Source organism: Chanodichthys erythropterus, chromosome 14, assembly GCF_024489055.1.
Source record: "Chanodichthys erythropterus isolate Z2021 chromosome 14, ASM2448905v1, whole genome shotgun sequence".
NCBI lineage: Eukaryota > Metazoa > Chordata > Actinopteri > Cypriniformes > Xenocyprididae > Chanodichthys > Chanodichthys erythropterus.
This window is the reverse complement of record NC_090234.1, coordinates 12,557,597-12,584,233: the sequence shown is the minus strand read 5'-3', so window position 1 is coordinate 12,584,233 and position 26,637 is coordinate 12,557,597. Positions and strand designations below refer to the sequence as shown.

At 35.4% G+C, this 26,637-nt stretch overlaps 1 protein-coding gene across 2 annotated transcripts; it reads left to right on the top strand.

The window, feature by feature from the left end:
- tbl1x (transducin beta like 1 X-linked) lies at positions 1 to 25,656 on the top strand. 2 transcript variants are annotated; one of them, XM_067409705.1, is made up of 15 exons: positions 1 to 299; positions 12,213 to 12,318; positions 12,435 to 12,580; positions 13,959 to 14,181; positions 14,390 to 14,522; positions 17,573 to 17,714; positions 17,916 to 17,979; positions 18,057 to 18,154; positions 19,492 to 19,552; positions 19,629 to 19,750; positions 19,826 to 19,900; positions 20,002 to 20,129; positions 21,437 to 21,602; positions 21,682 to 21,783; positions 23,228 to 25,654. In XM_067409705.1, the coding sequence occupies exons 2-15, from the start codon at positions 12,261 to 12,263 to the stop codon at positions 23,252 to 23,254; spliced, it is 1,545 nt and encodes a 514-aa protein (XP_067265806.1). In that variant the 5' UTR covers positions 1 to 299; positions 12,213 to 12,260; the 3' UTR covers positions 23,255 to 25,654. The 2 variants fall into 2 exon arrangements, with proteins under 2 accessions (XP_067265806.1, XP_067265807.1); XM_067409706.1 differs by lacking the exon at positions 1 to 299 and having other exon boundaries at positions 12,261 to 12,318; positions 23,228 to 25,656.
- The last annotated feature ends 981 nt before the right edge of the window (positions 25,657 to 26,637 follow it).

The following is a 26,637-nucleotide window of genomic DNA, read 5'->3' as shown; positions in this document are numbered from 1 at the left end:
ACAGCCCGCCTCTCTCGCTCTGCTGTAGTAAGTGTGTGCGCTGCTGTCTGTCTTCCGACGCTCCATTCTGTGAGAAACACACAGGAAACTTGTCTAAAAACACACAGGATCGACATTTAAACCTGAACTTTGGCACTCGAGACCTCGACTGTTGTTCCACATCGATCTTTACACGGAATATCGCCGATAGCGAGGAGAAATCTGCCTGAAGATGGGTGTAAAGTCGCAGTTTGCACACTGAAGTTGGATGGTGTTTTCCTAGTGGAAGTGAAAGAGAAGCGGCGACTTGAATCTTGGCGGTGAGAACAAGAGATAATTCATTAATTTGAACTTTTTCTGTGTGGACTGATCAATTGAAGTGCTTGGAAATCTTTGTGAGGAAACTACACGCATGTTTGAACTTTCCCACTCACCTCTAACGCCTCTAAAGTCTTATTTCCAGGGTGGCATGTGTTTGTTTACCACCTTAGTAAGTGATGGACACTCAAAAGAGCTAATTTCTTATTGTTTTTGTCCTAATACATGCTGAAAGAAGCCGCCAGATGCAGCAGCACATGCTTCAGGGTGGGGGAGGGGCTGATCCGGTGTCTTCACTAGTTAGTAGTACTAGTTAGTGTACTTCAAATCTTAGTTCTGCTATTTTTTTTTTTAGACTTTTTTTTAATGTGATTTTTAATGAGTATCAAATATAATGATTTAAACAATGTTTTTGTTCTACAGTAAAAATGATTTAACAGTACATACTAAGTACATACTTACAGCTGAAAGCCTCCATCACTTGTTGATATCAGTAATTTAGCTGCTTGAATCAGTCCATGAGGGAAAATAAGGTCATGTTTTTAGTTGTAGGCTTTTCATTTGTCCAGATCCAATCGCTGACCTTGCTGCGTATGTAATTTCCATCACAGCATCTGTTTTTGTTGGCATACTGTATTACAGTACAGCTCGTTTCTAAATATTTGAATAGAAAGTTTAATCTTTTTTTCTAAATGACTAAACGTCTTTTAAAGCTTTGACAAGAATGATCACAGCGAACATTCAGATCTGCGTTGTTATGAAACAATAATTCAGATTATCACAGAAGTGCTGGATAAACGTTTATAGTTTGGATATAAACACTGATGTCTATGGTAGCGATCAAAATAAAGCAAATCACCTTTTGAAAGTAACTCGATGCTTCAAATAAAGATTGTATCAATTACATTGTTACAGCAGTAGGTGGCAACAAGTGACGGTTAAAAACATGAATCATTCATTCAAGAGATTCGTTCAAAAAAGCTGATTCATCCAGTAATCAAACAAGTGAAGTCTTTAGCTGCGTCTCATTTTGAAGGCTGCGTCCTGCGGAGGTCGCATTTGAAGGCTGCATATGTCATCAAGGATGTAATTGTTAGATTTCAAAGAAAGAAATTACAGTATTTTACACCACAAGGAATAACAGTCAATTTTATTACGGTTACTTTTCTTAAATAAGACATCCTTGATGATGTATGCAGCCTTCAAATGCGACCTCCGGAGGACGCAGCCTCCGAAATGAGACGCAGCTTTTATGAGTGAGTCATTGAATCATTCATTCAAGACATTTGTTCAGAAATGCTGATTCATCCAGTAATGAAACAAGTGAAGTCTTTATGAGTGAGTCATTGAGTCATTCATTCAAGCGATTTGTTCAAAAACACAGATTCATCCAGTAATGATATGAGTGAGTCATTGAATCATTCATTCAAGCGATTTGTTCAAAAACACATTCATCCAGTAATGATATGAGTGAGTCATTGAGTCATTCATTAAACCCAATTTTTTTTTAAATTCAAATGAATTAAATATTTTTAAATAGACTGCAGCAATTAATACTTTGTCAGAAGCTCTAGCAAATTGCATTTTGTTTAATTGTCTATTCAGAGTCATGATCTCTCAAATCGTGATTCTCAATTTATCCAGAATCGTGCAGCTCTATGAAATATTGATCAAAATTAACACAAAATGGGTATTCATACAAATTACGCATTATATGTATTATTCAGAAACAGGCGTCACATGATTTTGATCATACTGCACCCTAGTGTTTAATTAGATGTATGTTCAAACTGATGTTTTGATGACAAATGCCACTATTAATGGCTGATATAAAGCCAATTATATATGACATCACGCTATTCAATTTAATGATATCAAAACATTTTTATTGATGTTTCTCGGTATTTGTCCATTTTTTCCCCCACTGTGCTGATTGCAATGCATTATGGGATTGCTTTTTCTGCAAAGGACACCTATGCAGATGAAACGCAGTACAAAAGTAGAATCTACATGTAAGTTGTCAATTAAATATGCTAAGAAAGAAAGACGCAGTTTTGTTTTTAAAGATAAAGTTGGGAACGCCTAATGCAGTCGCTAAGGAGAATTAGAATATGATTCCCGCGCCTAATCTCCATTCATCTTCATATGGAGATCACTCCCACGCTACAGCTTGTCACGCTGTTATAAATAGCTTTAGATTTGCACAGAGTTGTAAATCATTACAAGTTGACTGAGTTAATGGTTAATAGGATTGAAGAGAGAGAGTTGTGGTCTTGGGATTTTCTCCAGGATTTGAGCAAAGCCAAATCCAAATCCGTCTGAAAGAATGATGCCAGAATGGCCTAGTTTTGAAACAGAGAAAGAGACGGTAGTGTCTCTATGTTTAATGCTTATAATAAACCAGACAAAATGGTTTGCATGTTTTCTTGAGGCTTGTCTGTTTTTTTAGGGCTGCTTGTTATACTGAATATTCATGATGTTTGTGATGATTTTACTGGTTGTGTTCCAACAAAACTCTGATAAATTACTGATATATGATGCTGAAAATTCAGCTTTGATCACAGGAATAAATTACATTTTACTATATATTCACATAGAAAACGGCTATTTTAAAATGTAAAAATATTTCACAATTTGTATCAAATGCGGCCTTGGTGAGCAGGAGAGACTTCTTTAACCCCAAACTGTCGAATAATAGTACACAGGCGTGTTATGATTTTTTCTTTAATATCATATTGTACCCTAGTGTGTATGTATATTGAGATTCCAGTGCTAAACATGTCCCATAAAATGCACAGTGATGCACAACAATACAATACTAATATAGTGCATTAGAGAGGAGTATGTCTGGTATGGTGTTTGGATTTGAATGGGCTGTAATGTGCAACTCGCGGCTGCGTGTTGACGTGATACACAGGATTTTTGCATCTCCATGGCAACGTTGTTAAAGGGTTAGTTCACCCAAAAATGAAAATTCTGTCATTAATTACTCCCCCTCATGTCGTTCCACACCCGTAAGACCTTCGTTAATCTTCAGAACACAAATTAAGATATTTTTGATGAAATCCGATGGCTCAGTGGATCTTGAGAGAGGAAAGTCATTGCTGGCTATTTCATCAAAAATATCATAATTTGTGTTCCGAAGATTAACGAAGGTCTGTGAAGTCAGTCATAAACGTCTTTGCCATCAGCTATTTTACTTCTGTTTGTCACACACACCGTATCTCTCTGCTGACGAATTAATTTTCTCTCCGCTCAGATCAACTGCTGTTGATGGTTTAGTATTTGAAGAAAATTTCCTACATTTGGTCATCTGGCCTCTGGGACAGGGTTATTATTAAGGATGGCAATTTACATAAATTCCCATAATTGATCATTGTTTAAATTAACAATCAATTATTCGTTAACCCCTTAAACCTCTTATGAAAAAATTTTGCTGATGCACGTGTAAAAACAGTATACACATGAAATATTAGTAAACCGTAGTTGATCACATGTTTATTTAGAGCAGGTGGTTTCAAACGAGCCCAAACACAACATAAGTGACATTGACATGCTGCTTCGCTTAAGCAATGGGACGTCCGGGATCTGATCACATTGTGACGCAGTGATTAACGTCATTTGAAAGTTCAACCAATGGAAGCTGGATCTCCGATATAGTATGTAGGGATGATTATAGTTTTATTATCACTCATTTTATCATTGTGGCGTCCATTGCATAGCTTGAAGACATTAATACATTGTTATACGTGTTATACGCACCTCAAAATTACACACTCTGAAGATGACCTTGCTTAATCAATTGATACGTTTTATGGGTTAGTTATTATGCAAATAAACAAAAATTTTTTATCATATCATTAAAATTGGTACGATATATACACGATAAATGTGATAGTAAACACACACATATATATTATGTAAACACAAACATTTATTTGGGATGCGATTAATTGTTTGACGGCAATATAAAAAACCTAAACTATCCAAAAATTTGAAATATTGCTTTGGCAACTAACTGACGTAAAATAAAGCATTAAAATTACTAACTGTAATAAAAACTAAAACTGCCAGTAATTAAAAATGTAAAAAGCATAAGAAAATTGAGCGAAAACTGAAAATTATAAAATAAAAGTATTCAAAATATTAATAAAATAACATTGCTCTGGGTCCAGTTGTGTAATTGTCTGTGATTTACAAAAATATAACTAACGATAATGAATGACGTTTATTTTTAAAACTGATGACTTCAACTTTTATTTTATTTATTTAGTATAGATGATGATTTATTTATCATAGACTAATGAACTACATTAGTTCGTGAAATAATTATTATAGTTATTAAAAATAAATTTTACTATTTATTAATTTAACATTTGTGCCTTTAGTTTATTAACACATTAAGTTTTGAGAGGTTATGATGTCCTGCAGTTAAAGAGGTTTAATGGCAGTAAAATCAGTTAAACTCAAGTTTCTCAATACAGTGAAGTGATTCCTCCCTCGCAGTCGTCACGTATGAAGTGGCTACGCTGGCGACTTGTCAGTTTGCGGGTTCATTAGTCTCTGGTGACCGCAGGGAATGACTGGCGCATTTTGACTCGCGGCACCGCTCATGAGAAAATGGCTGCTGTCTGCAGGTCCTGCGAGCACATCTGTCCGAGGTGACCAGCCAGGAGAAAATCAGGCTCTCTGCGGCCTCGCATGTGCCCTGTTTTCCACATTAATCATTCTTGTGGTTTCTTTTGGCTCAGTGCTTGTGACCATTTTTATCCTTCCTTTATACCTAGTTTTTATTCATTAAACGGTAATGTCTTGTTTAACATGCATAATGTTATCATTTTATTACTTCTATGTTTTTATTACTACTTTTTATTGCATTTTTTTTTTATTGGAGGTTGTATTAAATATTTAGCATTTATTCACAGTAATTTTACTTGCAATATTAAATGAAGCAACATTGTGAATACAGAGTCAGATTCAGGACGTGTAAAAGCTGTATTCATTTTCTCCATAAGGGAATCGATTTATAATGATGATAACTTGTTAAAAACATCCCTACGGTGAGCTTTGAGATTTTTTAATCTATGGTATATGCGTCTGTTGACGCCGTCAGTCTGCATTATTTCAACATAATTTTATAAATAATCATGTTTAACAGAAAAATTCTTGGTAAAAAACTACATTACCCATGATTCTGCAGAGAAATTGTTACCAATCAGAGAACTGCAACAATAAAATCATGCCAAAAGAACTTTAGCTCCACCCACTCCAGCGGAATGCTGCGAATGATGTAATTAGTGATCGACCGATATTGTTTTTTTTTTTTTTTAGAACCGATACCGATAATTTGTGTTTATGTGCCCGATAACCGATATCTATATACTGTTATACACGATTACAACACCACTGAACTGAACAAACCATTTTATTTATAACAATTACTCCCTCCTTGTATAGAAAAAATACAAAATCTTATTTATACACCAATACATTTTATTAATTTTAATCTTCATTTTACAAAAATAGTTGTATTTATAAAAAGCATCAGCAGCAACACTAATGTTAGAAATAAGCAAAATAAATGTAGAATATTTTATATTTTCAAATGGAGCAAATAAATTAAAGACAGGAGTCTTTCAACTTTGCAGAAATGTAATACTTCATTTTAAACTACAGTTTTAGTAGATTTATAAGCGAAGAATAATTCACTGGATAATGTGAAATAACTGAATAATATTCTCCGGAATATTGGAATATAACAAACAAAACACCGTATTTTATTGCATTTCTCAACTGGTATGTTATATTTACAGAATTATTAATAATGTTTTTATCATTCTAGATTATGAAATTCTCAAAACACCCACAAGATGGCGGCGTTTATCGGTAAATCCGATATTACAGAACCGATATCCATTATGGTAAAATGCTTAAATATCGCTAAATCCATATATCGGTCGGTCGATCTCTAGATGTAATCATTTAACTACTTAATTATTTGTATACACAATATATTTATCGATGCATGTAAAATATTGTATAAATCTTGTATTTATTTTGCCGATGTCATTTGCAATGCTTCATGGGATTGTAGTTCTTCCCTTCACTAATGCCGTTAAGTTCTTGTGCCTTTGTATTTTTTTTAGTCCGATTTTAAAATCTTTTTAGCTTCAAATCAAAGTTTGCAATGTTGTGATTCACCTCGTAGCTGGTTGGTTTGGTTTAGGGTCATGGTTATAACTCTTAAACGAAGACTTTTTTAAATCCTAATGTGAAAAATGAATGGGAAAATAATTGTTGGATGGGCACTGATGCACTTTATTGATGATTTTAATGTATTAATTATGTTTCATTAGGCTAGTTTCACCTTCTTTCCTTGTGTTATGATATTTTAATTATCGCTCACTAGATGAAGATGGGAAATAAAGTTTCGATTTATGAAACAGGCGATTATGTCCATCTTATTTGCTCCATTTTTTGTCACATTTGCCTGTGACTGATTAATCTGGGTAGTTTTAACCTGTTTCCTGTAGTCAGAAACTGCTTATACTCTCTTTGGTCACACTTCAGGATGCGCTGGGGTTTATTTCTGGAGCACATTAGTCAGCAATACCAGTCGAGATGCATAAGATGATGCATCCATTAATTCTGTCCATTCTTCAGCTCAGGGACGCTGGCTGTGATGTTAATACTGGTGTGCTGTTGTTAATTGGACAGAAGTTTAGTGAACACTAGAGAACAGGATGGTCGTTTCACACTATGGTGTTAATTTCACTGCACTTTGTCTCATTGAAAGTAATGATGATCACATTAAGGCCCTCAGTGCTTCCCACAGGTTTGAAATATACCTGCGGTGGTAGCCGGGTGAAAAATCCTCCTATTACCCACGGCACAAAAATGGTCTTCTACATGTGACAAACAAATAATGTGTGATTTTGAACAGTATTTTTATTTATTGAAATTAATTTTAATTACATTATTATGCATTGTAAATTATGCAAAATTACAGCATTTAAATGTTTCACCTTATCCTATGGTCTCCTTGCTGTCATATAGCGTCTCTCTCAGTGAATGGGACACAGATTTTACTAGTAAAATTTATATAATGAATAATATATGTGTCAAATAATGTTCTTCCTGTGGGGGAGACAACAATAATTTACTATGAATTAAATGGAAATCGAATTAAATACTATTTATTGTGTAACCAAAATACCAATAATGCCCAAAAGAAAAAGAAAAAAACTTAGCATGTGACTTTTAATTATAAACAAGCCCGAAATACACCGGGACTCTTATTTTGAAATGTCTGTACTATTGCAGGCTGATCCTTCAGATTCTTACAATCGTCTAAAATATTTTATATAAAGGCCATAAAGTAGACATTGTAATAATTCATCAACTTGAGTTCATTAGCAATCTCTTAGCATAAATCTGCGCTTTTCATTATTTCAGAATCACTTTGAAGCAGACTAAAGCGCTGTTGTGCGAGCTTGTAAAACGCGCAACAGCGCCCGTTGGGATGTTAGCGGGAGTAAACGGTTCTGACGCACACATAACGAGCAGGTACGAAACGACTAGAAATCGATCACGGATTGTTTTTATTATTTTGGGCGGATACAAAAGTATAAGAGGATAAAAATAATAAAAGCAAAAATGTGTCTCCAAATATACTTGGGCGGCCGTTATTATACCTGGGCGGCCCGCCCAAGTAAAGTCTATGTGTGGGAAGCACTGGCCCTGAAATGCTTCAAGCGAAGTCAAGGAACTGGTGTGACTTCATTTCCAACAAAATCAGGCTTGTTTCAGGAGTTCAGAACAGCTTGCCAAAGAGAACCTTCCGGAAAAGCTCGCTCCGGCTGGAAACACCTTTGAACTAGCATTGGTCTGTGGCGATGATGTAATAGAGTGATGCGGGTATGATGTCACTTTGTAGGCAGTTAGCATCACACTGGTTCCCTCAGACCTAATTTACACTTTTGAGTGAATTATACCTCATAAATACAGTGAGCTGAGCCTTGGATAAAACTAACTCTATTTTGCGAATCATATTGTTTACATCACCAATACATACTGTCGCATTTTTATATTGTAATATCTCAATATAACGATGTATCTTTGCACTTCTGGTAATCGACAGTTTTGTTGAGGGGGTCAAAATTATAATTTTTACCGAAGATTTAAAGCCAAATTACAGGGGAGAAAAAATGACTTTTGGAAACATTATTTTATTTTTACACATTGATTGGTACGTCTTTTAGTAAATTATGTTGTCTTTTGTGATCTTTGTTTCATTTTAAGCCAACAGTGACAGCTCAAAAGTGGGGAAAAAAGCACTTTTCATGTTATTTCCCCCAAAGTTTGCTTGCCTGTAACTCAAAAAGTATTAAAGATATCTCAATATGTCTTTAGCCCTTTAACTGTCACCCCCACTTTTTTTTTTTTAGACAAGAAAATGCACTATCCAAACTTAAATGGTTGTAATTCAAGAATACTTTGGAGTATAGACATAAGGCTGGTCTTGTTTTAAAGATTAAATTTGGCAGATTATTGTAGATGTGAAATAACTTATGTAAGTGAAACAGAAAAAAAGTTATAGAAGTTTAAGTTGATGAAAATGTAAAATGCAAAAATATAATATTTTATATAAAATATATATTTTACAAAACAAGTTTTACTCTAAAGCTGCAAGGAAATCAAAGCCAAAAATCTGAACAAGTTGTGTTCCAAATTTCAGGTTAATATCTCAAAAAATGAGCTTTCAGTAAGATTTTGTTTGGGCGCAGTACCACACTTTTACACTAGATGACAACCAAGCTCCATTACTGACCATATAAAGGCGCCTCCATTTCCATATATGGTTTGAGTGATCTGAACCATATATTTCCATTATTTTCATACAATTTATGAAGTAGACATCCTATATAGAAGTAGTATGGGAAGTTTGGCAGAATTGATATGAATTCAGCCTCTAATAAACATAAAAATAACATGAATGTGGGTTATAGATCGTCGCCACAATCATAAATGTATTTTTTTTTTTCTATTAAAAACATTTTCAGACCTTTTTTTCTAAACAAAATTGAATGGATGTTATCTTTTGAACTCTTGGCATGAAAACAAACATATTTCAACCAATCTTTAATGATTTTTCATGTTCATTGCTATTTCAAAATAAAGGTCTGAACATGCCTTAGGAGTATGAAAATATGCTTGTTGCAAATTAATAAATTACTGCTCCTATGTAATTTATTTTAAAAAACAGTCACCACAAATGTAAACTACAGATTCTAAGCCTTCAAATGATACATAGTTTGTCAAGATTAGTTGAGGTTTAGTATAGAATATTACTGTTTTAAATATGTAATGGCAAACGTCCCACCTGTGGGACGGTGACAGTTAAGGGGTTAAATTAATGAACTTTTCTTTTGGTATCTTCATTTTAAAGGCTCTATAGGGTTCAATCCCAGAGATATTGGGATCTCAATGCGGCTCCATGAGTAAATTGTACACATTTTCAGTGGTCATATCAAATGTGGGTCAGTTTGCATACAGCTGATACTTCTTTTTTTAAGACTAGAAATGCCTCTATCATTTGTTTTATAATTATAATCTTCATTCCTGTTCTGAATACCCTTGAATTGACTATGCTCGGATATAGTGAATCCCAGAGGACTGAATTCTTGATGCTTGCGGTTGGAGTTTCTCTTCTTCTGAGGGGAAATAAATCCTGGTGCACTTCTGTGTGTGAATTCCCTGGATGTGGTGTAATTGGTGTTTCTGCCATAAGGCGATCTGATATGTGGATTAGTTGTAGTTCTGCAGGTTCCCAGGATAATTACGGCCTTGTTTTATATGAGCATTAACCGCTCAAGACTTTTCGTATCCCACAGGCTGTTGTGTGTCAACTAATTAACCAAATGAGACCACCAAACGAGGATGATTCCAGTTTCTCCAGAGACCGGCTCAGATATGAAGACGTATCTCATAGATTGGATATGATTTTTGCATTAATTTTATGTATTTCATTGCAATTTAGCTATATTATCGAACTCTTTCCAGATATATATGTAGAAAATTACATTTTCGTTGTGTTCACACTGTGTAAATGACGCACAACAGGGTGTTACACACTACACGAGCTGACAACAGCTCTGTCACCCAAAGGTCAGGTACCCAAACCACAATTTCTCATGAAAACATGCGCGAGAAGTACGGGAAATGACACAAAACAACTCCCCACACGCACACACACACACACTCTTGCAAATACATTACCAACCCAACATAAAACACATTCTTATTCACCTCAGCTGCGGTTCACTAAATAAATTAATAAAAAAATTCATTAAATACCCATTTACAATAAGCATTTAAAGTATTAGTTCACCCAAAAGTGAAAATAATGTCATTTATTACTCACCCTCATGTCATTTCAGAACACAAATTAAGATATTTTTGATGAAATCTCATGGCTCAGTGATTGACAGCAAGATAATTAACACTTTCAATGCCCAGAAAGCTACATTTAAAACAGTCATGTGACTACAGTGGTTCAACTTTAATGTTATGAAGAGACGAGAATATTTTTTGTTGTGTTTTCAATTACACAGTATCTTTATTTCAGTGTTACAAATATTCAAATTATCACAGATAGTTCAGATATAAATACTAATGTCTGTTATCGATCAAAATGGAGAAAATCAGCTTTTGAAAGAAACTCAAACGCGCTGAAAATTACGCATTTATTGATTACATTGTTTCACCACCAGGTGGCGATCTTCATTCAACAGATTCTTTTAAATACACCGATTCATCCAGTAATGAAACGAGTATTTATGGGCGGGTCATTGAATCATCATCATTTTTAAATAATTAATTCAAATATATATATTTATTTATTTATTTATTTTTTAAAGACTGTAATTCATATTTTGTCAAAGTCTAGTAAATTACGTTATTTTGTTTAGTTGACGTTCAGAATTGTGCAGCTCTAAGTTTCTTATTTAATCTTCATATAAAATATAAGAAAGATTTGTTTACATTTTATTTATCTTTGTTTTAAAAATGATTTGTTGTTTACCTTATTAAAAATGCATTGGTTAAATTCAAACATTTTTTTTTCTACTAAAATGTTTTCAATAATTATCGATATCGATCAATATGAAACATTGTATGACAATATGATCATATAGTGATAATTTTTTTTAGCTGTATCGCCCAGCCCTAGACGAGAATACTTTTTGTGCACCGAAAAAAAACGAAATAACGACTTTATTCAACAATATCTAGTGATGGGTGATTTTTAAACACTGAAGCTTTACGAATCTTGTTTCGAATCAGTTGTTCGGAGCGTGTATCAAACTGTCAGAATCACGCCCCCCAGTGGTGAACCATTGAAATTTTGAAACGCTGATAACGTAACGAAGCCTCGTTTACTGAAATCATGTGACTTTGTCAGATTGATACACGCTCCGAACCACTGATTCGAAACAATTTGTGTAGCTTTGAAGCCATTACTAGATATTGTTGAATAAAGTCGTTATTTAGTTTTTTTTGCCGCACAAAAATTATTCTTGTTGCTTCGTAACATTAAGGTTGAAACACTGTAGTCACATGACTGTTTTAAATGTAGATTTCTGGGCATCTGGAAGTGTTAATTATCTTGCTGTCAATCACTGAGCCATCGGATTTCATCAAAAATATCTTAATTTGCGTTCTGATGATGAACGAAGGTCTTACGGGTCTGGAACGACATGAGGGTGAGTAATTAATGACAGAATTTACACTTTTGGGTGAACTAACCCTTTAACATAAAAGAAAATGAGAAAAATAAGAATTATTTTTCTTTTGGTTTTCAGAACGGACCATTTGATTAATCAGAGTATAATGTAGTGTTGTCATGTTTCCTGTAGGGGGCGATCGTGAGCTCCAGTGTCGCTCATCCTCTGAGGTGAGCTAAGATGAGCATTACCAGTGATGAAGTCAACTTCCTGGTCTACAGATATCTGCAGGAGTCAGGTAAACACCCTTACAAATATCCTAAATATTTTATCTCCTCTCAGATCTCAGATTTACTCACTGTTTGAAATAAAGCGACTGTTTGTTTGTTCATCAGTGTATTGTTTGTGCGGCAGGTTTCTCTCACTCTGCGTTCACGTTTGGCATTGAGAGTCACATCAGTCAGTCCAACATCAACGGGACTCTAGTGCCACCTGCTGCTCTCATCTCCATCCTGCAGAAAGGACTTCAGTATGTGGAGGCCGAGATCAGCATCAACGAGGTGACGGCTCATCTTCATCAACCATACTGATATTGTCTAGATTTGTGCATGAATAAGTTTTACTGGCTGTAAGTCATAATAATACGTAGACTTGTATTTAACCTTTTATATATATAATGCTTAATTATATTCAGGAATAAACAATAAGGATTTTATTTAAAGTTCACTCGGTCATTTTAACCTCCTGACAAAATTTTCGTTGAGCAAATAAAGCAAAAATTAACAATTATGTCAACACCATAATTTAGTGTTGTTTTAGTATCATTGAGAAACTAAAATAGTTGTATCATGTTTTTTTTAATATCTATATTATATTTATTATTATTTTTTAAAAGTTTAGTTTTTATTACATTTTTATTTCTTTTCTAAAAAAAATATTTTTTAGATATTTAGTACATTAAGGTAAAGTAAATAAAACTGAGAAATGTATAAAATAAAATGATTTTAAAAAAGTATGTTTTATTTCATTTCACGTACCATTCAAGGAACAAAAATGTTTTTTTTTTTATGGAATTTCATGGAATTTTCTCAAATGAAAATACATTTTTCTAGTTAATCTGTAAATCTCTAAAATATCTTTAAAATTATCATAAAAATTCATTATTGAACTATAAAGAAATCAAAATACTTCCAAAAGGATGTTTAGCTCTAGATGAACTTCTGTTGGTTTGTTTTTTTATTTTAATACTGAATTTTTACATTTACAATTATGGCAACATCATAAATTTAGTGTTGCTTTAGTGTAATTGAGAAACTAAAATATTATAAAACTATTTTAAACAATAGTTTTTATTTTTTGTCTATTATTATTTATTGTCTCTATTATATTTATTTTTTAAAATATATTTTTATTTATTTTCTAGATTTCTTTTTTAGATATTTTTTTTTTTTTTACATTTTATTAAATTTCTCAATTTTATTTACTTTAACTTGTACTAAAATAAGTATGTAAAATATATGTATTTTATTTCATTTCACGTAGCATTTACTTTAAGGAATGAAAATGTTTTTTATGGATTTAGTTTTAGTTAACTATAATAACCCTGAGCTTTTGAACAGTGATATTAAAAAAGCATTTAAGCCTTAATCTGAATACTTGAAATTATTAGTGAATTTTTAATTATGTATTATAAATAAAATGTCAATTTTAGTAAATTATTATTCAATGTAAAATAAAATCTTAGTCATGGAATTTTTTAAAATGAAAAAACATTTTTCTAGTTATGTAAATCTCTAAAATATCTTAAACTATCTTAAAAATGATCATAAAAATTCATTATTGAACTATAAAGAAATCAAAATACTTCCAAAAGGATGTTTAGCTCTAGATGAACTGCTTCTGTTGGTTTGTTTTTTATTTTAATGTTGAATCTTTAAGGATGGCACGGTGTTCGACGGTCGGCCGATAGAGTCTCTGTCGCTCATCGATGCCGTGATGCCAGACGTGGTTCACACCAGAAAGCAGGCGTTCAGAGACAAACTCGCCCAGCAACAGCAACAGCAAGCCGCCTGCTCTGCCAACTCGACAGCCGTTCAGTCCCACGCCACGAAGAACGGAGAAACCGCGCTCAACGGAGACGAGAATGGCACCCACGCCCTCAGTAAGTCATTTACTCAATAGAAAAATGCATGTAAATCTATTGTCTTAGGAACCATTAAAAATGCATAATAGGGTCACTTTAAATGCATTTACATTTAAAAAATAAATGCATCGATTCAGTTCTAAAAGGTGCACAGATTTGCCTTGCACTGGGGGTGAGAACTGCTGAAGTGGGTTTGTAATTCTGAGCTGCTTTTCCTCTCTGTCAGATAACCATTTTGAGGCCATGGAGGTGGACTGTGAGGTCCAGATTCCTGCCAGTAAAGCCACAGTGTTGCGGGGTCACGAGTCAGAGGTCTTCATCTGTGCCTGGAACCCCGTCACTGACCTCTTGGCCTCAGGGTGAGTCGATCTGGACGCTGACCTCTCTAACCTCACGAGGGCAGAGTTGAGGGTTTCTGTGAGGGTGTTATAAGTTGGATAAGTATAACTCTCGCTAAAACTACTGTTTTTTTCTCCACTGTGAAATGGCTTGAATTGCACTTTTTTCATGCATTTCTAAAATTACATAATAGACATAAATATTTGGGCTCAAGTAGGGGTGTGCGATATCACGATATTACATCGAGAACCAGGGATCCAGATTGAGAGTTCTATAGTGGCACCAGCACCTGATTTGGGGTGGAGTTGAGGGGAGTTGGAGGGAGAAGAGGAGTTAAGGGAGTTGGGATGGGAGGAGTTGAGTGGAGGAGAGGAGTTAAGGGGAGTTGGAGGGAGGAGTTGATGGGAATTGGAGGGAGGAGAGGAGTTGGGGAGAGGTTGAGGGAGTTGAGGGGAGGAGAGGAGTTGGGAGGGGAGGAGTTTAGTGGAGAAGAATTGGAGGGGAGGAGTAAAGGGAGGAGAGGAGTTTGGGGAGGTGGAGGGAGTTGAGGGGAGGAGAGGAGTTGGGAGGGGAGGAGTTGAGTGGAGAAGAATTGGAGGGGAGGAGTAAAGGGAGGAGAGGAGTTTGGGGAGGTGGAGGGAGTTGAGGGGAGGAGAGGAGTTGGGAGGGGAGGAGTTTAGTGGAGAAGAATTGGAGGGGAGGAGTAAAGGGAGGAGAGGAGTTTGGGGAGGTGGAGGGAGTTGAGGGGAGGAGAGGAGTTGGGAGGGGAGGAGTTTAGTGGAGAAGAATTGGAGGGGAGGAGTAAAGGGAGGAGAGGAGTTTGGGGAGGTGGAGGGAGTTGAGGGGAGGAGAGGAGTTGGGAGGGGAGGAGTTTAGTGGAGAAGAATTGGAGGGGAGGAGTAATGGGAGGAGGGGAGTTGGAGGGAGGAGTTGATGGGAGTTGAGGGGAGGAGAGAAGTTATAGGGAGGAGTTGGGGGGGGAGGTGGAGGGAGGAGAGGAGTTGGAGGGGGGAGTTGAGGGGAGGAGAGAAATTATAGGGTGGAGTTGAGGGGGGAGGTGGAGGAAGGAGAGACGTTGGAGGGGAGGAGTTGAGGGGAGTTGGAGGGAGAAGAGGAGTTAAGGGAGTTGGAGGGAGGAGTTGATGGGAGTTGGAGGAGAGGAGTTGAGGGGAGTTGGAGGAGAGGAGTTGAGGGGGGAGGTGGAGGAGAGGAGTTGAGGGGGGAGGTGGAGGGAGGAGAGGAGTTGGAGGGGGGAGGAGAGGAGTTGGAGGGGAGGAGAAAAATTATAGGGTGGAGTTGAGGGGGGAGGTGGAGGAAGGAGAGAAGTTGGAGAAGAGGAGTTGAGGGGAGTTGGAGGGAGAAGAGGAGTTAAGGGAGTTGGGATGGGAGGAGTTGAGTGGAGGAGAGGAGTTAAGGGGAGTTGGAGGGAGGAGTTGATGGGAATTGGAGGGAGGAGAGGAGTTGGGGAGAGGTTGAGGGAGTTGAGGGGAGGAGAGGAGTTGGGAGGGGAGGAGTTTAGTGGAGAAGAATTGGAGGGGAGGAGTAAAGGGAGGAGAGGAGTTTGGGGAGGTGGAGGGAGTTGAGGGGAGGAGAGGAGTTGGGAGGGGAGGAGTTGAGTGGAGGAGAAGAATTGGAGGGGAGGAGTAATGGGAGGAGGGGAGTTGGAGGGAGGAGTTGATGGGAGTTGAGGGGAGGAGAGGAGTTATAGGGAGGAGTTGAGGGGGGAGGTGGAGGGAGGAGAGGAGTTGAGGGGGGAGGTGGAGGGAGGAGAGGAGTTGAGGGTGGAGGTGGAGGGAGGAGAGGAGTTGGAGAGGGGAGGAGAGGAGTTGAGGAGAGGAGAGAAGTTGAGGGGAGGACAGAAGTTATAGGGAGGAGTTGAGGGGGGAGGTGGAGGGAGGAGAGGAGTTGGAGGGGGGAGGAGAGGAGTTGGAGGGAGGAGAGGAGTTAAGAGAGTTGGGATGGGAGGAGTTGAGTGGAGGAGAGGAGTTAAGGGGAGTTGGAGGGTGGAGTTGATGGGAATTGGAGGGAGGAGAGGAGTTGGGGAGAGGTTGAGGGAGTTGAGGGGAGGAGAGGAGTTGGGAGGGGAGGAGTTTAGTGGAGAAGAATTGGAGGGGAGGAGTAAAGGGAGGAGAGGAGTTTGGGGAGGTGGAGGGAGTTGAGGGGAGGAGAAGAATTGGAGGGGAGGAGTAATGGGAGGAGGGGAGTTGGAGGGGAGGAGTTGAGGAGTTGGAGGTAGAAGAGGAGTTAAGGGAGTTGGAGGGAGGAGTTGATGGGAGTTGGAGGATAGGAGTTGAGGGGAGTTGGAGGAGAGGAGTTGAGGGGGGAGGTGGAGGGAGGAGAGGAGTTGGAGGGGGGAGGAGAGAAGTTGGAGGGGAGGAGAGAAATTATAGGGTGGAGTTGAGGGGGGAGGTGGAGGAAGGAGAGAAGTTGGAGAAGAGGAGTTAAGGGAGTTGGAGGGAGGAGTTGATGGGAGTTGGAGGATAGGAGTTGAGGGGAGTTGGAGGAGAGGAGTTGAGGGGGAGTTGGAGGGAGGAGAGGAGTTGGAGGGGGGAGGAGAGGAGTTGGAGGGGAGGAGAGAAATTATAGGGTGGAGTTGAGGGGGGAGGTGGAGGAAGGAGAGAAGTTGGAGAAGAGGAGTTAAGGGAGTTGGGATGGGAGGAGTTGAGTGGAGGAGAGGAGTTAAGGGGAGTTGGGATGGGAGGAGTTGAGTGGAGGAGAGGAGTTAAGGGGAGTTGGAGGGAGGAGTTAATGGGAGTTGGAGGAGAGGAGTTGAGGGGAGGAGAGAAATTATAGGGAGGAGTTGAGGGGGGAGGTGGAAGAAGGAGAGACATTGGAGGGGAGGAGTTGAGGGGAATTGGAGGGAGAAGAGTTAAGGGAGTTGGAGGGAGGAGTTGAGGGAATAGAGGAGTTGGAGGGAGGAGTTAAGGTAGTTGGGAGAAGGGAAGAAGGGGAGTTTAGGAAGGGGTGGAGTTGGAGAGAGGAGAGTAGAAAGAAGGAGGAGGAGTTGGAGGGGAGTTTTTCCCTATGTTTTGCCTCAAGTTTGTGTCAATTGTTTATTGTATCGCTGCAGCTCTGGCGACTCGACGGCTCGCATATGGAACCTGAATGAGAACAGCAACAGCAGCTCCACTCAGCTGGTCCTGCGGCACTGCATCCGAGAGGGAGGACAGGACGTTCCCAGCAACAAGGACGTCACCTCATTAGACTGGAACGTGAGTGTGCTGTTAAACGTTTAGAGCAGTTCTCAATCGGAGGCTTCAGCACACTTCCAAGATGAAGAAAGATTTAAAGATTTCTCCATCTTCATCTTTCTTTAGTGTGTAATGTGGCTGTTTGAGCATGAATAAGGTTTCCACAGTCCCTCCAGTGGGAGTGTTTTTATCATCCTGTCAATGTCTGTTCTGTGTCTGTAGAGCGACGGCACTCTCTTAGCAACCGGATCTTATGACGGATTTGCCAGAATATGGACAAAAGACGGTAAGTCGACTTCTTTGCCTAACACTGAGAGCTGATCAAACTCGAGGAGTGAGCGTCTTTTCCTGATGTTTTCACAGGGAATCTGAGCAGCACACTCGGACAGCACAAAGGACCCATATTTGCACTGAAGTGGAACAAGAAAGGCAACAGCATTCTGAGTGCTGGAGTCGACAAGGTCAGTCTCTACATGACTTCATGAGAAACCACAACTGATGCATGAATTTCTGACAAACCCGTCACACACAACCTCTGGTTGATAGTTCACTCTTTTATCAAGTAAAAGTCTTTTAGTATAATTGTCCTCCTTCAGCTCGTGTCTTTCTGCTGTGAAATCTTGAGTTCTTCGGTCTTTCATCTGAAGCAGGTTTAATTGATTATCCAGACATTTATTATAAAAATCACGAGTATCAAATATGATTATCAGGTTTATTTGTTCATCTCTCGATCATCATTGCATTATATGTGTCAAAACTACAGAAATTTGATCATAAAACTGAACATTATAATGATCTTATTGATTTGCATTAAAAGCAAGAGAATTTCATATAAATATCAGAATCTGCAAATTAATATTTTCGCTGAGCCTTTTCTGATTATTATTACATTTAAAATAAAATTAAAATTATTAAAATTGATTATAGATATATAGATTCAAATAGATTAGATTAAAATAAACAAAAAATTAAAATAAAATAAACAGATTACAAAATAAAAATTAGATTGCATATTAAATTAGATAAAAAAATAATAAAATTAACAAAAGAATTGATTATATTAAATTAGATTAAAATTACTTAAAAAAAATATTTAAAATAGATTAAAATAAGTAAATATAACAAAATAAATGTAAAATTATTCAAATATATTAGATTACAAAAATAAAAATTAGATTACATATATTAAATTAGATAAAAATAATATCAACAAAAGAATTGATCATATTAAATTAGATTAAAATTAATTAAAATGATTAAGAGATTAAAATAAGTAAATATAACAAAATAAATGTATAATTATTAAAATAAATTAGATTAAAATTAAATAAATTAGAATAAAAATAAAAATTAGATTACATATATTAAATTAGATTAAAAAAAATAAAATTAACAAAATAATTATTAAATTAGATTAAAATTAGTTAAAATGATTAAGAGATTAAAATAAGTAAATATAACAATGTAAAATTATTCAAATAAACTAGATTAAAATTAAATAAACAATTAGAATAGAATAAATATTAGACTACAATAAACAAAAATTAGGTGAAATATATTAAAATTGATATGCATTTTATGTAAGTATTTTAAAATATCAGAATCTGCATCAAATTCCCCATTTTTGCTGAGTTTGAGTCTTTGAATAAAATTGAGCTCCATATTCTCACTATATCAGACTATATGAGCCATAAAAGCCTGATGTACCAAATATGATACATAAATGTATTTTAATAAATGAGAATTATTACCCGTCTTTTCTCCCATAATCAGTTGTTCAATTGTTCTGGTTCTGCAGACGACAATCATTTGGGACGCGCACACGGGTGAAGCCAAGCAGCAGTTTCCCTTTCATTCTGGTGAGTTCACGACCTCTGCCTCGAGTTCACAGCATTGGTCAGACAGAGTTTAATATGGTCATGTGATTGAGTGCAGCTCCAGCGCTGGACGTGGACTGGCAGAATAACACCACCTTCGCCTCCTGCAGCACTGACATGTGCATACACGTGTGTCGCCTAGGGAGTGAGCGTCCGCTCAAGACCTTCCAAGGGCACACGGTGAGAATAACACACACACACACACACACACACACACACACACACTAGATGAACTCAGTGTTTGTTTGCTTTCAGAATGAAGTGAACGCCATTAAATGGGACCCGTCGGGAATGCTGCTGGCTTCCTGTTCGGATGACATGACGTTAAAGGTGTGGATTAATTGTTTTTTTCTGTTTGGGAAAATGCACCTTTTTTTGAATAGTGCATAATGAAAAATTTAATATATGATCACATGTTCCTCTGACGGCAGATCTGGAGTATGAAGCACGATTCATGCGTTCACAACCTTCAGGCGCACAATAAAGAGATCTACACCATCAAATGGAGCCCCACGGGCACCGGGAGCAGCAGTCCCAACGCCAACATCCTGCTGGCCAGGTAACCTTCCCAAAGTGCCTTTCCAGGAAAGTCTGGTCACTCGGAGGCTGTATTCGGGACGCCTGCGGGAAGCTGTTTCCGGCATCCAAGACCAAGTCCTGTCTATTTGAAAGGGGGAATCCTGAAATCTCCAAAACTGCTTCCCGGACCCACATTTAAATAACAATTTCAAATCAGGGGAAAAAAGTAAAAAATAAATAAAATTATATGCATATTAATAAATATGTATATAATAAATTTAAAATGATTCCAATAAATTAGATTTAGATTAAATATGTTAGATTAAAAATAAACAAAAAATTTGATTTATATTAAATTATCTATTTAAATAATTTTAAATTGAACTTAATCGAAGTAAATAATTAAAATAAAATAAATAAATATTAGATTTCAATAAATATAAATTACAATAATATATATTAAATTGGATGTAAAAATGATTCCAATTTATTTTAATCTAATTGATGAACTAATAGAAATAGAATTACAATAAAATAAAATATTACAATAAATAGATATAAATATTTATAAATAATATAAATATATATATATATATATATATATATATATATATATATATATATATATATTAGAATAAAATAAATTCAATAAATAGAAATTAAAAAATAATATATATTAAATTAGATTAAAATAATGTAAAAATGATTCAAATAAATTAGATTCAAAAAAAATTATATAAAAATAAAAATTAGATTGAACATTAAATTAGATTATAATAAAAATTAGAATAAAATTATTTAAATAAATAAATAAATGAACAAAAATAGAATTAATAGATTGCAATACATAAAAAATTGATGAAATATATTAGATTAAAATAAACAAATTACAATAAATAAAGAAATAAATATTACAATAAATAAAAAATAGATAAAATAAATTCTATTAAAATACATGTAAAAATGATTCAAATAAATAAACACAAAATAAAAATAATTATATTAAAATGAATAAAAATGAGATTAAACATATTAAATTAGATAATAAAAATTAGAATAAAATTAATGAAATAATATATCTAACTATAGAGTACATTAGTGAGTAGAACAAATACAATAATGTTATTTAATAGAATTTTCCCCCCAAAATAATATTATAGGCATATTTTTAATATAAAAATTAATTTTTAGAGTATAAATTGGGTGTTTATACTGTGTAGATGGCTTTTTAAATTTTAGGATGGGGTCCGTCACACGAGGATGATCATATTCGAAAGCCCTGCTGAAATCCAAAAGGGATAAACATCTTCATCCATACGCATCTAACACTTCGTTTGTCTTCCCCAGTGCCTCGTTCGACTCGACGGTGCGATTATGGGATGTCGATCGAGGCGTTTGCACCCACACGCTCACCAAACACCAGGAGCCCGTCTACAGCGTGGCCTTCAGTCCGGACGGGAAGTTCCTGGCCAGCGGCTCCTTCGACAAATGCGTTCACATCTGGGACACGGTGGTCAGTACGCCAGCTGCTCGTGTTTACGGTGTAACCCGTCATACCGCATGATGATGATGATGATGAACGTGTTTTTCAGAGCGGCGCGCTGGTGAACAGCTACAGAGGAACCGGAGGAATATTTGAGGTTTGCTGGAACAGTGTGGGAGATAAAGTCGGAGCAAGTGCGTCAGATGGATCGGTACGTTCATCTCCTCATCCGAGGGTCATTTTGAAAACGTGTTAGAAAATATAATCTTATTATTATAATTACACACACACACACACACACACACACACACACACACACACACACACACACACACACACCTTCTTATATAATATATATATATATATATATATATATAAGGAGGTGTGTGTATAATATTATTATTATTATTATTATTATTAATTAATCAGTTTAATTGAATCTAAATTAATATAATTATTTAATTATTTATCTAATTTAATATATTTAATCTATTTTTATTTTTGTAATCTAGTATTTATTGTTCTTTTTTTTATTTAATCTCATTTATTGGTTTCATTTTTACATTTATTTTATTCTATTTACTTAATCTATTTTTAATAATTTTTAATTTAATGTTATATATATATATATATATATATATATATGTATATATGTATATATGTATGTATATATATATATATATATATGTGTGTGTGTGTGTGTGTGTGTGTGTGTGTGGAAGGTGTGTGTAATAATAATAATAATAATAATAATAATAATAATAATTTAATAAAATATTTAAAGTGGTTTTAATCTAATTTAATAAAAATAATTTTAATCTAATTTAATATTTCATCTATTTTTTATTTTATATATTTACATTTATTATATTTACTTATTTTCATCTATTTTAATACTTTTAAATTTATTTTAATCTAATTTCATTTTATTGAATAATTTTATTAAATTAATAAAATTTAAATTACATTTTATTATTTTTATTATTTTATGTAATTCAATATATTTCATGGATTTTAAAATTTTGCAATATAATATACACACACACAATAAATAATATTATTTACTATTTTAGTATTCTTTTTACTATTTAGTATTTTACTACTACTTTAAATAGGCTTTTTTGGTCAATGTTCATTTTAGTTAATTTTAGTCAAATTTTTAGTAATTTTGTTGCATTTAGTTATGTGCTTTTGTCATTTATTTTTGGTTTTTAATTTCTTTAAGTTAATTTTAGTTTTTAGTTTTTTCACTTTTAGTTTGTTTTTTCAGGTTTGTACTCAAAAACTGAATAAATGGATTTAAACTACTGCATAAATATAATTTAATACCATAAAATCCACTAAAAATATGAAATATTAAATAAACATTATCAAACTAAAATATAGCACATTCATTTCAATGAAATGATAATAATAAAAAATCTGTCATATTTGACCACCACGCAAGAACCACCAAAGGGTTAATTCCGTTGTTGTATTTATTTATTTCCAGTTAGTAATTTTAGTGCTTCAACTCTAACTTATTTCAATTAGTTGCAAAAGCAACATTTCCAGTTTTCATGTAGTTGAACTTTTCCTTCTAATATTTATATTTTATTTCAGCTTTTATTTTTCAGCTTTTTTTGGTTAATGGAAACCCCATCTTGTTTTTCCAGGTCTGTGTTCTTGATTTACGGAAATAGCGTTCGGTGAATCCGGATGCAGGATTGTGCAGCTAAAGCCTCGAGCGTGTCTGAACTCGTTTCTTCCGTGGAGCCGTCGACCAAGATCCGCGGCTGCTTCGAGAACAGAATCTGAATGTTGAAAACCAAATTAGAGGGAAACGTCCACTAGAGATGGAGCTGTTGATCGACGCAGTGCCGCAGACGGCCACCAGGGGGCTGAAGAGCTGGAGACGTTTCGTTTGAAAGGTTTTATCGCATGTTTGTGTCGCTGAGCGGCGCTGATGTTCATTTTTAACAACCTTTAATTCAAGACGAGGCTTCACGTGTGCGAGAACCGTAAATACTTCTGATCGTTTTCCAACTTTAGCGCGTAACATCGAGATGAATGAAGACGCCGACTGCCAAGTACTTGGGAAAATATTTTATGAATATGTTTAATTCTCAGATATTAAATATACAGGTGTATAATCTCCCCGCTGGATGTACATTTAATGAATGTAAAGATGTAAATGAGACCACAGATTTTATAAACTGTGTTTATATGTTTATAAAGTAATCATTTTTTTCTGAAATCTTTCATACTTTGACGTTTTTTTGTATTTTCTTCTGATTTTGTGGACGTCATGCCTGCTGGATTGGCAGCAAACGCATTTTGAGGGGATTGTGACGCATGTTGTAAGGATACGTGCCTCATCGTGAGGGGGTAAAGTGCATTCTGGGACGTGTTTTAGCATCAACGGCGTGTCCGAATCGTATGTGATGTGATAAAACGACAATAAAAGTGCTCTCTTCCATGCAAATCGGAATTTGTCTTATTTTGTTGTTGATCTCTTGGTTTCTTTTCTGTGGCGCTGCGCTGGGAAGCTCCACCCACCGTGGAATGTCATTGGTCCAAAATCCTAATTTACATGAAACATGTTTTGATTGACGAATTAGTTGGGTAAACGTTTATAGCTGTGAAAGAAAGAGTGCATTAAATATATTTTTGTGTATTTCAGTTTGCGCAAATAGCAAAAGAAAAACTTCATAATAGTGTTTTCGCAACTTTCAAAAAGAAGGGAAAAATAGAGAGCGATTGATAACGGAAAGATGTAATTTTTACCATCACGTCCATAGCCACTGTATTAAAAACACCCTCACAGCAGCATTTAATTTTTTTTGGTAATTTAATGAAAAGGTAAAACAATACTAAATATAGTGTTATAAATGTACATACTTAAAAAAAAAAAAATGAAAATATAAAAAACTTTGCATTATTTGTGATGTTGGTGACCGTTAAAACGCGTCATCACAGTCTGTTAGAAACACCCTCACGTTAGCTAGAACTAGTTTTTTATAATTTGATGCAAATGTAATATAATACTAAATATAGTGTTATAAATGTACATGCATTTAAAAAAAAGAAGGAAAATATAAAAAACTTAAAACATTGATGACCGTTAAAACGCGTCATCAGTCTGTGAAAAGCGTTTGAAACTCGCCTGATTAAGACGCGAGGCCGTCAGTCGATATACTGTATTTACTAAATAATTACAAATACACATTAGTATAAACAAAACATAACAGTAAATAAATAAATCAAAATATAGAAATAACGTTAAATCAAAATATTCCCTTCCTCGCTGAACCCGAAACTCCTGTGTGAAGTGCCAACCATAAATGTTTAGACCAATGAGAGTTCACCGTGGGCGGAGCTACGCAACACGAGACTACAGAAAAAGAAACCAACCGTCAAAATGGAAACTGAGTCACATGGATGAGAAGGTAAATTTAGACTTTTTCTTAATGATATAAGCGGCAAAAATGTACTGAATTATCATTTTATCGCATCTCGTCTGATTCGGACACGTGATGCAGCAGAAACACGATGAATGTCAGGTGTTTTTCTTGCACGGATCGAGTTTGTGTTTGTTTGACCGGTCACGAGGGGCTGATGATCGGTTAGTCCTGCTGTAAAATTTAAACTGTGATTGGCGCCTTTTCTTGGCGCGGTCGTTTTTAACCAAGAATACGTGCGTTTGACAATGAAAGATGGACGTTTCTTTTTATCTCACTAAAACCAAGTTTAGTTTAATGGGGAATTATTTGAAATGCATCAAAAGCATCGCATTTCTACGTGACGCGGGTTTCCGCTGTTCACCGGAAGCCCTTATTGTCTGTGTCAGACTGTAATCTTGGCACGTCGAGATCCTTGCGGTTCAATCGTGCATGTTTTGACGAGTATCTGCCGAGTATAAAGTTTAAATCTGTTTAGTGGACAAATCTGTATCTCTGTCTCGCATTCAGAGGCTCAAATAAATCACTCTATTTTGATATTACAAACAGTCGTGTTTGATTCATTCATTTCATTCACATTCAATAATTTTTACTGTATTTTTGATCAAATAAATGCAGCCTTGGTGAGCAGAATAGAAAAAACATTAAAGAATCTTAATTATTCAGAACTTTTGACCACTTGTGTATGATGTTTATGACAAAGTGGATTATTATTAAAGGGTTAATTAACCCAAAAATGAAAATAATGTCATTAATTACTCACCCTCATGCCGTTCCACACCTAAGGCCTTCGTTAATCTTCGGAACACAAATTAAGATATTTTTGATGAAATCCGACGGCTCCTGCATAGCCACATTTTCTCTCTCAAGATCCATTAATGCACTAAAAACATATTTAAATCAGTTCATGCGAGTACAGTGATTCAATATTAATATTATAAAGCCACGAGAATATTTTTGGTGCGCCAAAAAACAAAATAACGACTTATATAGTGATGAACGATTTCAAAACACTGCTTCAGGAAGCTTCGGAACTTCAGTGTGTCGAATCGTGATTCGGATCGCGTGTCAAACCGCCAAACTGAATAAATATATTTTTATTTCAGCAATTGTTGTGTTATTTATTTCAGTGTCACATGATCCTTCAGAAATCATTCTAATAGACTGAATTGATACTCGGTTATTATCAATGTTGGAAACAGTTGTGCTGTTGAATATTTTTTTGGAACCTGTAATACTTTTTTTTTTTTCAGGATTCATTGATGAATAAAAAGTTAAAACAGCATTTATTCAAAATATAAATCTTTTCTAACAATATAATTTTTATCAATTTAACACATCCTTGCTAAATAAAAATATACATTTATTTCAAAAAATAAATAAATTACTGCTTCAGGAAGCTTCGGAGCGTTGTGAATCTTTTGTGTCGAATCATGATTCGGATCGCGTGTCAAACTGCTGAAATCACCTGACTTTGGCGCTCCGAACTGCTGATTCGACACAAAAGATTCATAACGCTCCAAAGCTTCCTGAAGCAGTGTTTTGAAATCCGCCATCACTAAATAAGTCGTTATTTTGTTTTTTTGGCGCACCAAAAATATTCTCGTGGCTTTATAATATTAATA